The sequence below is a fragment of the Sylvia atricapilla genome, chromosome 6, assembly GCF_009819655.1.
Source record: "Sylvia atricapilla isolate bSylAtr1 chromosome 6, bSylAtr1.pri, whole genome shotgun sequence".
NCBI classification, from domain to species: domain Eukaryota; kingdom Metazoa; phylum Chordata; class Aves; order Passeriformes; family Sylviidae; genus Sylvia; species Sylvia atricapilla.
Genome location: NC_089145.1, coordinates 5,039,378 through 5,055,526, shown reverse-complemented (window position 1 = coordinate 5,055,526; position 16,149 = coordinate 5,039,378). Strand labels below are relative to the sequence as shown.

The 16,149-nt window shown below is 42.8% G+C and overlaps 1 protein-coding gene across 1 annotated transcript; it reads right to left on the bottom strand.

Annotated features, from left to right (window-relative positions):
• Positions 1-686: 686 nt before the first annotated feature.
• On the bottom strand, positions 687-6,438 carry KCNA4 (potassium voltage-gated channel subfamily A member 4). The gene is made up of 2 exons (XM_066320517.1): positions 6,363-6,438; positions 687-5,548 (listed from the first exon to the last, which is right to left on the bottom strand). The coding sequence occupies exon 2, from the start codon at positions 4,748-4,750 to the stop codon at positions 2,768-2,770; it is 1,983 nt and encodes a 660-aa protein (XP_066176614.1). The 5' UTR covers positions 4,751-5,548; positions 6,363-6,438; the 3' UTR covers positions 687-2,767.
• Positions 6,439-16,149: the final 9,711 nt, after the last annotated feature.

Below are 16,149 nucleotides of genomic sequence, written 5' to 3'. Positions count from 1 at the left end.
CCAAACTGACAGCACAACCTAGCATTGAGCTCTGCAGTTGTTATTTATCACGACAAAGTGCAGAGGTCTATTCACTGCAGGAGGCTCCACCACCACCCGAGGATACACCTCCACAGCACTGCGGTGTGTAGAGGCCCTACATTCAGACCTTTTCCTTCTGAGAGCAAGGCACTGCTCTGCAAACAGCAGCTGAACAACGGGCTGGAGCACTTCCCTCATGCTGAGCCCCGTGTCTACAGCAGGAATGTATTTTAAAAGGCGTTCAAAGAGTTTTCTTGTTTCTATTAAAGGTCTGAAATCCCACCTCCCCTTTCAACCAGTCAATACTGCAAACACATACTACTTATTTTCTCTGAGTTCTTTATTTACCTAGTTAGCATTTCTTCCACTGCTACCTTGTTGCCATGGTCCCAGGCACTGAATGGTCGCTGGTGTCACACAGAACTAGTACCAAGCCATTCAAAAGGAGAACCCTCATGCCCTTTAGGCCATTAACTGCTATCTGCGAAAGAAAGACTTCCAGTTACAGATTTTTACTGTGTTTTATAGAATGCTCATCCTCACTGCTGATATTGGGCCTGTAGGAAAAAAGTACTCAGCATATTTAACTCAGGTGAGCTAGAATTAAATGTGATATTAAATTCTGGCAAATGCCCATGTATAAAATTACCGAGTCACTTCATTCAAAAGGCAGTTGGAATTAACACCACCACAATAAAAAGGAGCTCTTTTTAATGCTTCACATCAAAAATATAGCAAAGCCTGCTCAATGCTTTTAAATTAGGAATCAGACACTTAAACACACATTTTGAAGCAGGGCTCAGCACAACGCAGTCTTTAGTGTGTGTCTTTTTTTATTTTTCTGCAATGCAAAAGAAGACAAGCAGAGAAACTTTTCGAAGAGACTCACAGAGAAACTATGAAGGCAAAACCCAACCATTAAAGAGAAGCCTGTGTCTGCAGCTCTGTTTGGTGCCACTGGGTTCAGCAAACAAGGCTTATCTAATGGATCATGTGTAAGATCATGGATGCCCAATTCAGAGTGCTTTTGTTGTTGCTCTAAGTCAGTCACTAACAAGTTCTCCCCCTTGCAAAAACCCTCCACTCAGCTTTAAATGAAAATTGCAAACTACCATATTTCCGTGGTGTTGGTAAGTCCTTTTTTTCTCCCAGCAATAACCTGTTCTGGACCTTAAAGTGCATATGCCAATTTGGTTCAAGTTTTACAATCTGGAATGTTCCACAGTGCCTCTTCAAAAACAGTTATAATTTAATTGTGCCTTCCCTTGGCAATAGGAAGTCTGAAAAAAAATTATTTATGTTGTATGCAGCAGTATCCTAGCTATCTCATTTTGGATTCTGGAATATACTGCAGGCCAGGCAATCTTTACCTACCTGAACCTCCTAGGAAGGGTAATGGGAGGTTTTGACACACAGTGAAACATAGCTGGCCTAAGAATCAGTGAAAAGAAACCATGGAATGTTTTTGCAAGGACTCCATGGGATCCAGTATGTTCATTTTGAAGCCCAAAATGCCTATTTTAGATCTCAAATGTTGCTTCAAATATACATGGGTGAAAGCTGTAATCAAGGGAAAGTGCAGCACCAATAATAGCACATTATTAAAAGTCAGCAATCCTCAATTGTCAGTATTGTAACAACCGAGTATCTTATTACTTCTACCTTCTCCTCCCATACACTGAATTTCCTCAATAATGACAAAGTGCATGTACTAATCATAGAGCCTGAATGCTAAATTAAGCAGGAAAAAAAAAGATATAAATTGGGCTTGTACTTCTTGAGGGCATCAGTAGAAAACACCGATTTCAAATAATTTTGATTAGAAAATTTTACTTCACAATCCCTTTTCCAGATCACAGATATTCATCATTAAAAATAATATGGAATTAATGTAATGTTAGCTGTTTTGCCATCAGCATCACAGAGAAAGAAGAAACAATAAAATATGATGCAGAATTCGCTCTTCCAATGATTGTCATTGAACTATTACATTAGTAAACATTCACAGTATGAAGTCTCTTTCAATATATCTCCAGCATATAAAGTAGTGCAAAAAAGCATTCCAGTCATTTTGCCTTTGCAGTCAGACCAGGTTTAACGATTCTCTTACTCCATTTCTTTCATTATTAGACAACAAATGCTGCAATGCCTCCAAAGAGAGTTATAAAAATAAACAATTTCTGGAGGGTCAACAGCCTTTTCAAAGTAAATTTCCAGTTAAAAACAAGCATTATAGAGTTCAAGGAAAAAAAAAATTTAGATCTATCTTCTGTAGAATATTTTTTTTACAATAAATTTACCATTTGAAAAACAATGACTATGGTATCCAATGATTTATGGTAGCTGCTATTAAAGCATCGATAAATAGATAAATGACTACCAAACTTCATTGTTTCTTACATAGTAAATACCTCCGAATGCCAACTTTTACCACAGAGCTGTTATTAGTGATGTCGACAGTTCATGCACCCACTTTAAAACTGACTTGGTTTTAAGAAAATTTTCAGCCTCATGTGCAAAACACCTGCATTCTAATAAAAATATAAAGTCTGAAAATGTATCAGATCTAGCAATCCTTTCCTCAAGTTGTACCACTTACTTGATATGTAACACATGTTTAGCAATGCTTTTTATTTGTATTTAACCAATAAATGGCATACTACTGTATGCTGCAGACTCCTGTTTGCATATTTCATTATTTTCACTGCACTCTTTAATGCATAAATATATTTGGAAATGCTTGAAATTACACATCAGTTTCCACAGAATTTGAATTTACACAGTTTTTCTTCTCTGACTCACTGCTATTCCCCGTGTCCTGACTTTTAGTCTCCTTTACACAAAGAGATTCTTTAACTCCCTCTTCCATCTCCAAATACTCTGATTTATCCTCTGTGGATGAAGATGATGAGCTTCTAAATTTCTTCAGTAAATTTGTGGGGAGGTAAGGGCAACTGACTGCGTTTTGCATCATCTGCGTGTGTTCTTCATTCTCAGTTTCTCTATGGTAGAAATAGTTAAAATTGGAGACAATCACTGGCACTGGTAAAGCAATGGTTAACACTCCTGCAATGGCACACAGGGACCCGACTATTTTCCCACCCACAGTTATGGGCTTCATGTCCCCATAACCAACTGTAGTCATGGTCACTACGGCCCACCAAAAGGCATCTGGGATGCTTTGAAAATGGGTGGCAGGCTCGTCAGCTTCTGCAAAGTAAACAGCACTGGAAAACAAAATGACTCCAATGAAAAGAAAAAAGATGAGGAGGCCAAGTTCCCTCATGCTGGCCCTGAGCGTGTGACCCAGGATCTGCAAACCCTTGGAGTGCCTGGAGAGCTTGAAGATGCGAAACACCCTGACCAGACGGATGATCCTCAGGATGGCAAAAGACATGGCCTGCTGGCTGCCCTGCTCCTGCGCCAGGTCCGTGCCCAGGGTGATGAAGTAAGGCAAGATGGACACAATGTCTATGATGTTCATGACGTTCTTGAAGAAGTGTGCTTTGCTCGGACATGCAAAGCAGCGCACTGTAAACTCAAAGGAGAACCAAATGATGCACACGGTCTCTACAATGAAAAAAGGGTCATTGAAGATGGTGTGCTCCCCAGCATCCAGGCGAAGGGACTCATTGGAAAGCCCCTTCCCTAAGCTCAGGGACATGACGAATTCTTTGTCATCTCTGAACTCTGGTAAAGTCTCCAGACAAAAGATGACGATGGAGATCAAGATGACCAGGACAGAGACGATGGCAATGCCTCTGGCTGGACTGGAGCTTTCCGGGTACTCAAACAGCAGCCAAACCTGCCTCTTAAACTCATTCTCTGGCAAAACCTTTTCTTCTTCCTCTTTAACAAAACCTTCATCCTCCCTGAACTTGAGCATGGCCTCCTCCCCAAGTTGGTAGAACTTCACCTCCTCAGAGAAGATGTCAAAGGGAACGTTGACCGGCCTCTTCAGCCGACCACCGCTCTGGTAGTAGTACAGGATGGCATCAAAGCTGGGTCGGTTCCTATCAAAGAAGTACTCGTTCCTGAGAGGGTCAAAGTATCTCCCCCGCTTGGCCGGATCCCCCAGCAGTGTCTCCGGGAACTGAGCTAATGTTTTCAGCTGGGTCTCAAACCGCAGTCCCGACACGTTGATCACCACGCGCTCGCAGCACTCGTACTCGCTGTAGCGGACGGAGCTGTAACCCCCGGGGCCTCCACCATCATCGGGTGGCTGGTCCGAGTATGAAAACTCATCCTCCCCGTAGTCATCACTGTAGTAGAGCTTTCCTTCTTCCTCATCATCTTCATCCTCATCTTCATCCTCCTCTTCCTCCTCGCTCAAGTCCTTCAGAATTCTCTCCTCAGAACCACTGAGCGGCAGCAGCTCAGAACAGGGGAAGGAGGCCCCACACTCCCTACTCCCCAAGTGATGGCTCCTCTTCTTCCCCTTCTTCCTCCTCTCCCCGCTGCGGCGGCGGGGCAGGCCGCTGCGCGGGGCGCTCCCGCCATGCGCGGAGGAGGCCCCGCGGCCCTGCTCCTGGTGGTAGTGGTGGTAGGGCCCCCCTCCACCGGCTGCCCCACCTTCCACCGCCGCGGTGGCCGCCGCCACAGCCGCGGCCGCGGCCGCCCTGGACTGCGCCAGCCGCTCCCGCTCCCTGGCCCGCGCCTGGGCCGCGTACCCGTACGGCATGTGGGTGTTGCACCCGGAGCTGTCCGCGCTCACCATCGCAACCTCCATCTTGCAACGCCTTCTCCTTGCTTGTTTTACCTGCTGGCTGTAACGAGGTTTTGCTTTGTTTACAGCGTCGCCTTAACTTTCAGCTGGGAAGTTCAAAGCCATGTGCATTTGGAGGACAGTCCCCTGGGCGTCGAGTATGGCAGCATGGTCGTAACACTCGGTCTGTATTTGGGAAAACCACAGATCCGCATTTTCTTGTTCTCTGGAATGTTTGACACTAACTACTGTTTTGCTAATGAGAAAAGATGAAATTCTCAAATTGAACCAGAGAACAGCTGAGACCTTGTTGTTCCATCCACCAAGCCCCTTTATTCTCATTTATCTCCTGCAGCAATCACAGCTGTATCTGATCAGAATCATGACTGCCTCACAGGCTATAAAGGCTGCATTCCTCAGGAAAAAAAAAAAAAAAATGCAAACCAAAGGGGTAGGTACCTGTTCTCCCACAGATGGTTTTAGCTGATCATTGAAACCAAATGCAAATAGTCTCTTTCCTCACTATTTGTTCCTGGTAATGCTTTGGCCTAGCAGACTTACTGTTTAATATCATTACTTGGAGAGTTGAAGTTAATTCCAGCCATCACTTCATTTACACAGTGAGGAGGTCTTTGCAAATCCTTTCTTCAGCCTGTCAACAATGTCTCAAACCTGGGAGCAGCACCCAGGGCATCAGCAGCAGTGGTAAGAGGAGGAGGAGGAGGAGATGAAGACTGAGAAACTGGCTCTGAGGTCCCCATAGGACATAAGGGAGTGGATGGGTCACCCTTTGGTTATGGTCATGCAGAAGAAGCACTTAACCTGAAGCACATGCACAAACATACAAAAATAAACAAAACAAGAAGGGAAAAGATTGGATTGTTTTCCTAAAAGGTCACACCGATCAAATGAAACTGTGTCATCTATTACCATGGCATTCAAATCTTCTCCTGCCCACACTATTCACACTTCTACATTACACACACACCCACATCACATGCACAGAGATTTTGAACGACTCTGTGGGTAAGGATGTGGGTGGGTATGTCACATATATATATAGACAGATACAAAATCCCCACCCATATAAGCACTTGCATCTATACACAAACATATGCATGCTTCTGAAACACCAACACATATAAACACTAATAAAAATGCTGCAACACACAGTGCATTCAGGTCTTTGAGCACATATGTAAGAGATACACCTCCATATATCCACATGAAGCATTAAAGAATAAACGTATCTACACAAAGAGCTTTTGTTTTATTTGCAGAAACACATCAGATGCGGGAATGTTACATTTCAGTCTGCAGCAGAATTGTGTTTCGATCACAATGAACATCTCACCGGATTTAATTTGGAAACAGGCACGTACAATGCCCAGCCAAGTGAAAATACCATGATATGTCAAGAAAACAACTGCAGGTGCACTGAAGCAACATCTACATGCAGGCACACACACACAAATACACGGCCCCTCACACCCCCCTTTGAAACGAAGCCTTATTTAGGGCCACATCTATTAACACACGAGAGAAGGTGAACACGAACTATTAAATGACGCTATTTTAAAAATCCTACCTACGTGTCATGCAGAAGAAAATCCTAAAAAAACGCTGTTATACTTACTGAAGCGCAGGCAGAGAAATAGCAGCGCTGATCCCGCTATCGCAAGGACCGGCTTCAGCAGTCCTGAGGGGGCTGCGGCTGACCCACGGCGGCAGGTAGCTGCGGTCAGAGCGCACCACAGGTTGACGAGCGATCGCTGCCCCTTCTCGCCGGGAGCCAGCCGGGGACGCGGCCGGGACTGGGGACACTCGGCGCCGCCACAGCCGCTGCCGCTCGCCTCGGCATCGGCGACAAGGCAACAGGCGAGGGTCGCGTCCCCAGAGGGAAAATCGAAGGCGGTGTGCGTGTGCTTGTTGTGTGTGAGGCGGAACGAAGGGGCAGGCGCGATCACCGGTCTCTCCAAGCGCGGCTCTGGCAGCAGCTCCGTAAATCAGCGCGGGGTAATCCGTGCGCGGAGCCGGGCTCCAGAGGCGGCGGGACGGAGGCGGCTCCGTGCTGCTCCTGCCCCCGACACGTCCAGGGCTCAGCCAGCTCCCGCTCGCTCCATCCACTTGTTGTGCGGCTCGGGAGGAGCCGCCGGCCGGAGCGCGGACCGCGGCCGGGCGCTGCTGGCGGCCGAGGGCGCCGGGAGCCGGGAGCCGGGAGCGGGAGCCGGGAGCGGGGAGCCGGGAGCAGGGCCAGCCCGTGGCACTGCGCCCCCGGCGCTCGGAGCCGGCCCTGTTGCTCCGGAGCCGCCGCCCGCCGCCGCCGCCGCTCCCGGGCCGCCGCCGGCCCCTGGCGGCCGCTGCCCGCACTGCGCCGCGCTCGGCTGGGCTCGGCTCGGCCCGGCTCGGCCCGGCTCGGCCCGGCTGGGCTCGGCTCGGCTCGGCTCGGCCCGGCCCGGCTCAGCTCGGCTCGGCTCGGCTCGCTCCCCGTGTCCTATGAACGCCGCAGTTACTGGGATCAGTATTCCCGCTCTGGGAGACGCCCGGGCCGGCGGCCGAAAGCGTCCGCCCGCTGCGATGCTGCGTGTACTGGCCTTTGCTCCCGTGGGAGTGTCCTTAAGGAAGCCAAACGCTTTGTTGATGTCGCTCGGAGAATTCCAAAGCCAAGCCCGGATCAAATTTCCCAGGAAAGGAGGGAAGCTGCCCGCACCTCCGCGCCGCCGCCTCCCTTGCTCGGCCCCCCAGCAAACGCTCCCTCCGCTCCTGCCCGGCACGCCCAGGCTCCTGCGACCATCTCGCCCATGAAGCCAAGTGAACTTTCACTCCTAATTCTGTGCCTAAACTGAAAATAGATCCTAGCTCATGACTAGAGGGTACCGTTGTGTATCTGGCAGAGTTAACACCTCAGATCACTGCAACAAATTTCCTCTTCCTGCTGCTACATGAGCAGGGTCTAAACTGCCTGTTCCTTTTGCACCTGGAGCATTGAAGCCGTGGCACATTCCACTCCGGTAAGGGATTGCCGTGAAAATGCAGCTTGGCTGTGTAATTGACGCTACACCTCCAGCTCTACCATCTCAGTACAAACTGGAGGCTCTCCTACTTCCCCTCATGGAGAAAGAAAAGACTGAATCGAGAAGAACTCAAAGGTAGCGCTCACACGAGACACTTTTGCCCGCGAGGTGTTTGCAGTTGGAGACAAATTAAATACACGCGGCGGGTGGGTTGGGCATTTATTTCGTTGCCTCGGTCCTCCTCCACAGAGAAACCAAGAGAGCCTGGTGACTATTTCCCCTTGATCCCCAACAGCACAACCCACATTGCTCATGGACTTCTCTGTCTCTGCTGCCCACAATCAATCCATTGCTGCCCATATCCTTAATCCCCCTCATGTCAGTAGATGACCTATGACTACCCAAGGGAGCATGGAGGATCAGCCAAATAAACATCCATGTCAGGCATCAAGTCTTGCCAACAGTGCTGTGGAGCGAATAAATGACCCTCAGAGCTAACCATTTCTTCAACAATCACAACACTTCAAGTTCCACGGTCAATGTAAAGTGAAAAACATAGATTAATCACTACTGTAATCCCAAACGCTGTTAAAATGCCACGTCTTCTGTCACCACAAAAAGCAGTCCAAAATTTGTGTGCTCTTGGATGCAGCTGGAACATCCTATAAATTCATTTCCAATACCAAAACCCAAATTCTTCTGTAACCTGGCACAGGAGCAAACCAAAGTCATGGATCAAACCCCTACCATCACTTAAGCACAAGGACATTTCTGAAGCCACAAAAATACCAGAATTATCATAGGTAAACTTATTAAATCATTAGGAGCACCTACACTTATTCCCACATCAGTAAAGTTTAACTCTAGGGGCATTTTCCAGAGTTCAGTCACTTCATTCTCTAACAAGTCTTATGTTGCTTTCTATCAGTAGGATTTGAACACCCTTTTATTTCTCCTTTGAGATGTTTCAAGGACTTGGGGCAAAAGATAATGGCTTATTTAGCTTTTATTTCTCTTTCAAAATTTCAGATGCATTGTCTTGTCATTATCTGGTGACTGTTAAAATGAAAAATTCAGTGGACATCTGAGTAAAAAAGACAAGTAGAAAGAGACCACTTTGGTATTCCTTTTTGAGCACTGTTATTCTTTTTGTTTTTAATAGCTAAAGCATGTTCGTGAGCAAAGATAAGCAAACTGTGGTGTATGATTCTGTGCACACATAATACACACATAACTGACAGTGGGAGAAACAGAATAGCTTCTTTGTGCCTTTTTAAATCCATTCTAATGTAATAGGGATCACATAACTACATGCAATTCAATCTAGCTCCAATTTTTATTTTTTTTCACTCCTGATCCAATTTTTAACTGATTTAAAAGCAAAAAAAAATAAGCCTTAGGTATTTACAGATGAATTCTGTGACTCATTTCACTCAGCCTTGTATTTTTATAGTATTCAAAGAGCAATTTTTGTTTAAGAGCTATTATATTTCCTCTGTTCCTTCACATTGATAAGGGATAATATTATTGGTAGAACAAAGAGAATACCTACATGTCACTATCTTTGACAGTAATGTCATGTTTTCTTGTAATAAAGGATCTCTAAGGTATGCTGTCACACAGACTTGTCCTGTTTTACAGTGATGTATGTGAGAAAGATGCATTACTGCTTAGCTATGTATACTGATGTGCCAGAAAAAAAAAATGCACAACAATTTAATACATTTTCATGCAAAAGGAACGTGAGATTTACAGAGCTTCATTTATGTTTCTATGCTCAGTATTAATTTATGCTTTCCCCCAGCTACTGCAATTCACACTGGCAGGGTCTGGCCTCAGTCCAGCACTCACCTTCCTGCTGTAATCTGTGCAGCAAATAAGACTGAACTACAGCTCAGTTCTTACTGCGCTTCTAGACCAGGAACTACTCGACTTCCCTTTTAACCTTCTCTTTTTGGCTCTTCTGCTCTTTCCTATGCTTGCTTCACTATTATTTCTGTTAACCTCTCGAGGCAGCACATCCAGCTTCCTGTAAGATCAGGAAACAGGCAAAATGTTGTGAGCACTGGCAACTGGGGATAATCAAGTGAAAAGACTGTGGTCACTACGACATTTCAGCTGAAACATGATTCAGAACTTGCATTCCCCCTCCTCTCAGTTGTTTATAGTGCTAGAGAGACCCTTAGGTACCAAAGAAGCAATGAATTCTTGCCTCCGCAAATAAGTTTTCCCTCCCAGCGATTGTATCACTTCAGGAAGTTCATATTTTATTCATATTTTACTAACTAGGCTCTGTAAGAGTCCCCTGTCAAAGAATCTGGCTCAAGTACTCCTCTTTTGAATATGATTGGCAGTATTTAATGAGACACTTAGCAGACTGAAATGCAGCCTATCGTCAGTCAGTTCTTCTACACAACCTGTATGAATAGCACATCTGTTCATTACTTGTGCTTCAGCAGGATACTCCAAGGACGTTGATGCTCCAGAGAACAGCAGCCCTTTCATGTTTTCTCGGGAAAGTTTGCAAAGCCATGGCCATTTACCATTGAGTTTAGGATGAATAGCAGTAAAAGCTGATGATATTTTTACTTGGAGAATGATTTCTTGTACCAGAGTATGGATTTACTCAGAAAACAGGATAAAAATACCACGTATGTTCTATTTTTGGACTTGAATATTTCTCCATTCATTCTGGGCAGACAGGGACTTGTATCAAGTCTATTCTGAAAAACGACAATAGCAAAAAAAAAAAAAAAAAAAAAGGTGGTCAGGAGAGAAAGCTTCTAAATGAGGAACCAGATACCCACAGCCACATCAATCATAATGCTGACATCCTTTTCTATCCAGTAGAACAAGGGTTATTTATCACCTTTTTTTTTTTTCCTCTCATAATAATTTGGTTTTAGTTGAAGTGGAAGAACCTGGATCATGCATTGCACCTTCTTACAGATATGCCAAGTAGTAGTGAGAAGGGTGGATCTGCAGTCTGGAAACTGTTATTTTAATTAAATCATGAAGGAGATGAATTAGTTTCACAGAATTACTTAAATTACCATGTCATTGGATTTGCTCTATTTCTGCATTTAAGAATAAATGTATTATTCTGAATAAGCAATTTTCTGACTATGCTGACAGAAAACGTAATGATTTTAAAACCTGAAAATATCAGATGCTAAATCTCTGTTTGCATATATTTTTGTCCAGATCAGAAAACATTATGAGGGCATAGTCGACTTATTTTTCTCCCTGGGATTTTATAAGGAATATTCTGGAGAAAAATCTGGTAGTAGGCTAGTAATTAATGTAAATTTGCATTATTAAGTTAACCATGACTTGAGAAACAACTGGAAAGAAATATCTGTAAGACAAGAGACTAAAACTATTCTTGTTAAAATATATAATAGTTGTTAGCTGGAAGTTCAGGTATCTCATGCTCCAGGAACATGCAGTAGCAAGCTGTTATGTGAAGAAGGGAAATTTAGATGTTAAGTATGGCATCAAACATAGCTCACATATATATTTGTAGTTAAAAAAGGATATTTCTATGAACTTCTAGAAGACAGATAAGGGTAAATTTCTAGTAAATATGCTTTTATGACTCCTGTTTAAGAAATGGGTATGAATGGAAGACATGGATGAAAGAACTGTAGGATCAGACTAAAAGCAGGATACACCATTTTAATTGTTGCATTCCAAATCATATTAGAAGGCTCTAATTACACTGATTGTTACACATAAATTATATTATAAACATAAATTTACTGGACTAGAACATTTCCTACTAAAGATTTGGGCCTGTAACTGCAGTAGGTACACATTTCACAGGTGTCTTGGCTCTTAATTTGACAGTAATCATATATAGCTTCCAGATGAATCTCTGGGTCAAAACCAGCATAGTCTGCTCTGCCTTCATTTTGTCACCCTGCTGACAAATACAAAGCAGCCAGGAGAGACAGCAGATGGGACTGGTGGAGAAGCAGCCACCAGACCTCAGAGCATTCCCATTAAGTAGATCAACAGAGGAAGGACCACAGGCATTTCCTTTTGATGTTTAAAGGTGTATGTGAGGTGATGCTTTCATGGCACCATTGCACTGAAGGATCATTCTTCTCCTGTTCTAATAAGGATGCAGAAAATTGCTCCATGTTTTAAGAGGAGACTCATTCTCCTAGATCTGAGTTAATGACACGTAGCAGAACTATATCAGAGTATTCAGATAACGAGGCAAAAATTTGATTCCACTTTTTTTCCAAAACATGCGAATACAAATTCTGGAGGAATGTGTATGGATTTTCAGCCAGTCTTGATAGCCTTGCATATCTGAGAAAACATAAGAAAATTTTAATAAGGAGGAGTACGTTGACAAAAATGAGAATCTAATCAATCCTATTCCTAATGGCTTCAAAGTCAGATTCATATGGGAGTTGGATGTCTGGAAGCTCTAAGTGCCATGTGTATTGATCCAACCAAACTGTTCTCAAATAAATTATACTTTCATCTAGTTTATTAAACCTTTTTATTTTAGAGATATTGTTGTATGATCTCAGGGGTGTATTAAGCACAGAGTTAAGACCAAAAAAAATGTTCCCAGCTTGAATAAACACATAGAATTAACCAATGTCAGCAGGGTGCAAAACTTACTACTATACAAAATTTGGAGAAAAAATTTATTATTAAGATTATTAAATGAAATAAAAATTCTTGTGGCCAAATTTGAACTAGCAAACAGCATAGGAAAAAAAAATCCTATAATAGTCTTTATTTTAGTATGAGGTAAACAAATCCTTATGGTTCTTTTCAGTGTGTCATTTACTGAGGAAAACTTTTCCAGAATGGAAGTGCCCTTTCTAGAGTATTGTCATTGGTTTGGGGTCCAGGGATTAGCTAGGAAACAAGAAGTTAAAATAGGTAGTACAAAGGCAATATAGAAATTGCTTTAATACTGATGCATAAAATGAGTTACTAAAAATACTTTTTAAATTACCCTTTTGAAGAAGACCTGCACTTCAGAACATTGAGGATCATTTACAGTAATGCTTGTGAGGGTTAAGGTGCAGTCAACACAAGAAAATATTAAATTCTGTCTGTTGAATGAAGCATCCAGCCTTTTCTCCAGAGGGAACAGGAAATAGTGTTCTGGAAATCACATGCTGCCTTCTCTCACGTTCACATGGAGCTGCCACAAGCCAGAACCACCCTTTGTCTGTCTGTGCACAAGGCAAGTAAAGCTGTGAGATATTTGTTGTCATAGTCTCATCAGGCTACGACATCAAATCACACATCCCAACAGAGACGGCTTGGAAGTCATCCAAATAAATAATTTGCACATGCAGATCAGAAATCTTCTGTAGAAGGCTGATGTTCTTCTGTACATCGATGACAGAGTAACTCCTGAAAAACCCCTAGTTAATATTAGCTCAGTTCTACCCTATTCCTGTCCCAGGTCAGCGAAACCTCCATATCAACCTCTAAATTTAGAGGAATCTTGTGCTTCTCAGCTGCAGAATACTACAACAAATTTTGTCACATCTGTGAGTGGGAACTCTCATTGTGTTTTTATGTGCCTGTGGGCATTGCTTAACTATTGTTGAAGGCAAGCAGGGGCAGGTGTTTTCATACAGAGATCCAAAGCCAAACCATCTGTAGTTTATTAATACAATTATCATTTTTATGAGATCCCGAGAAGTGAATTAAATCTAGCTACTTTAAAATTTGGGCTTTATACCTGTGTCAAAACCCTGTGTCAGAAATTAGAATGTGGAAAGTACAACCCAAGAGTTAATGCTGGAATGGAAGCCACAGGTTCAAAGTCTTACAGAGGTGTGTTGTTAAACCCAGAGAGTTAAATGGACCTAATGGTCCAGGTGCTCCAGATCTTTCAGGTTAACGTGGATTAATTCTTTTCCTCTCAATGAATTGTTCAAGACTAGGCCTGTGTAGCTAATTAGTTGGAACTGGAACCTTCAGTAGCCAGCAGATAGCTTGCTCTGTGTTTAGGAATGGCTCATCACATTCCCCATGTGGATCTCTATAAAAAGGGCATATAAAACAATTAGCCATCTACCTCTCACCTAAATCCAGTAGGAATAGAGTTGAAAGGAACTTTCCTTTTTGTCCATATACTTCTCTATACTCATTCACTAGAAGACCTTAATATCAGAGAATTTGGTGAGGTTTCTGGTGAGCTCAAGAAGAACACTAAATCCCTCTGGGCTCTTAGATCCCCTTACCCAACTCCCAGCACTAAACAATGCTCTCCCTGTGAACACAGAGCTTCACACAGGCTGTTGTTGCTGTGTCAGCTGTGAAAGCCTCCTCTGCACTGACTGTGAGCTGAACATTCACCCCACGTCTCTGCACCACCATCTCAACACACCCTGAAATGGATTGATCAATGAATATTGCACACAGGCACCACACTGACAACACAGCACTTTCTCTCCACAAGCAGAAATAATAACTTAAGGGTGAAACCATTCCCCAAACAACAACAAAACCTCACCACACTCACAGACTCTTGTATCATGCCATGGTCCTTCTAATCTGTTGAACATCCACTTTTAGGTAAAATAATTTTAGGCCATTATAGTTAAAAAAATAAATCAATAAATAAATACTAGCTACAGGAATAGACCCCCTTCTGATTCAAATGACCTTTACAAGGCATACTCTTGTTCAGCAATGTTCATTGGGAGCTTTAATAAGACAAAAGCCAAGAGAACTAAGGTACAAAGATCCAGTACAGCTTTTTTACCTGGACGTGCTTTTCATCCTTTCTGCCATGCACACTTCAGGAAGTCAGCTTCAGATATTTTTGGGGAAATTTTAGAAAGTAGTATCTCTCATTTTTTCCTTTCCTGAAGGAAAATAAGGAATGCTAAGTTTTTCTAAGCACTTACCCTAACCCAGAGAAGGAAAATTTGAGTGAGTTTAGGTAGTGCTGATGAGGATGCTCTAGAGACTAAGGTTCTCTCTTCAGCCATAGTCAAACAATGTAAAAAACACTGAGTTATATTTCTGGGCACTTTTATGTCTCTGTAGTGACCTGTTAGCTGAGAAGGTTCTGCAATTATTCCCTGTATCCTCAGGTGAACAACAATGTGCTTGCACAACACCCTTAGCACTTCAATGAGAGAACTGCATTCACAAATGCTGCCATTGCTGATGGTACTGAAACTAAGCAAAGAAAATGAAGCTACTTTATTTAGAAGCTGATTTTCTTGTGAGTCAATAACATGGGGAGTTCAAAATCTGCCCAGATTCATCCCCTTCAATAAGTTCAAGCTCCATTTTAAGCAAAATTTCTTCACCAGATTAAGAGGGACCCAAGTGAATCTCTCTTAACACAAAACTCAGCTCAGCCTTCAGGGTCTCGTTGTGATTACAGTGTGAACTTACAGATATTCATTATTTATCAAGACAAACAGTTATCAAAACCACAAGGTTAATTAATGGAACATCACCAAGAATCTTCCTATAGAAGGTGTTGAGGGTGGCCTGCAGTTTTGTTCTAACAAAATGGGTGCTTTACATCAAACAATGTGAGCTCAGCTAAAGCATCTGAACAACCTAGACGTGTGTGCAGTACACCGGGAGCTGAGTTCTAGACTCACACCTTGTTGGTACAAAGTGATTTACATTTAAAAAGTTTAACTATTTCAAGAAATGTCTACCAATGTCTTTTCTGCAAAGTGGAATTGGTACATTTCTAGGGCCCATGCATGTGGAGAACTATGGACACCCATCTGCAGGGGCATACTCCACACAATTCTCAGTTATCTGAGGGTTTCCTTTGTGAATACATGAAGTTATTAAATGACAGAAAATAGGGTCTGAATCATCTATGGAAGAAAAAAGGTAAGTCCAAAAAACAAATCCATTCTTAAATAATCCTTACTTTCTTTTACACATATGTAAAAAAATTCTACATATGTGAAAAAAATTCCAACTGTGATTTAAATTCCAACTGTGATTTAAAACCGAAACAATACAAAGTATTTCTGTGAAACATAAATTTCTAATTTGCACATTTCTTTGTTGGCAGTGTGGTGAAGGGAAAGACAAGACTTGACTGAAGCATCAATCTGAAGGTGGCTAAAGTAGCCCAGTATATACCTAGAATAATAAAGGTAGAAATTAGCATTTTAATCATGGGAAGGTGAATCAATCCTAACAAAAGCTTTCTCTGAATATAGTCAAAACAAATTTCCTGTTTTATCCACAAATAAAGAACTTTTTGCATTGCTCATTTATGTCAGAGTCCATCAGCTATCTTTAGGATCTTCTTTAGGAAGAGAGATAAATGAGCAACTACCAGCTTTGTGGGGTTATTTATAAAGTCTTGGTTCTGCAGAGTAGGAGTTCTAAACATATGTTATTTTACATTTGAGAAAGTGTCTGACAGATCAG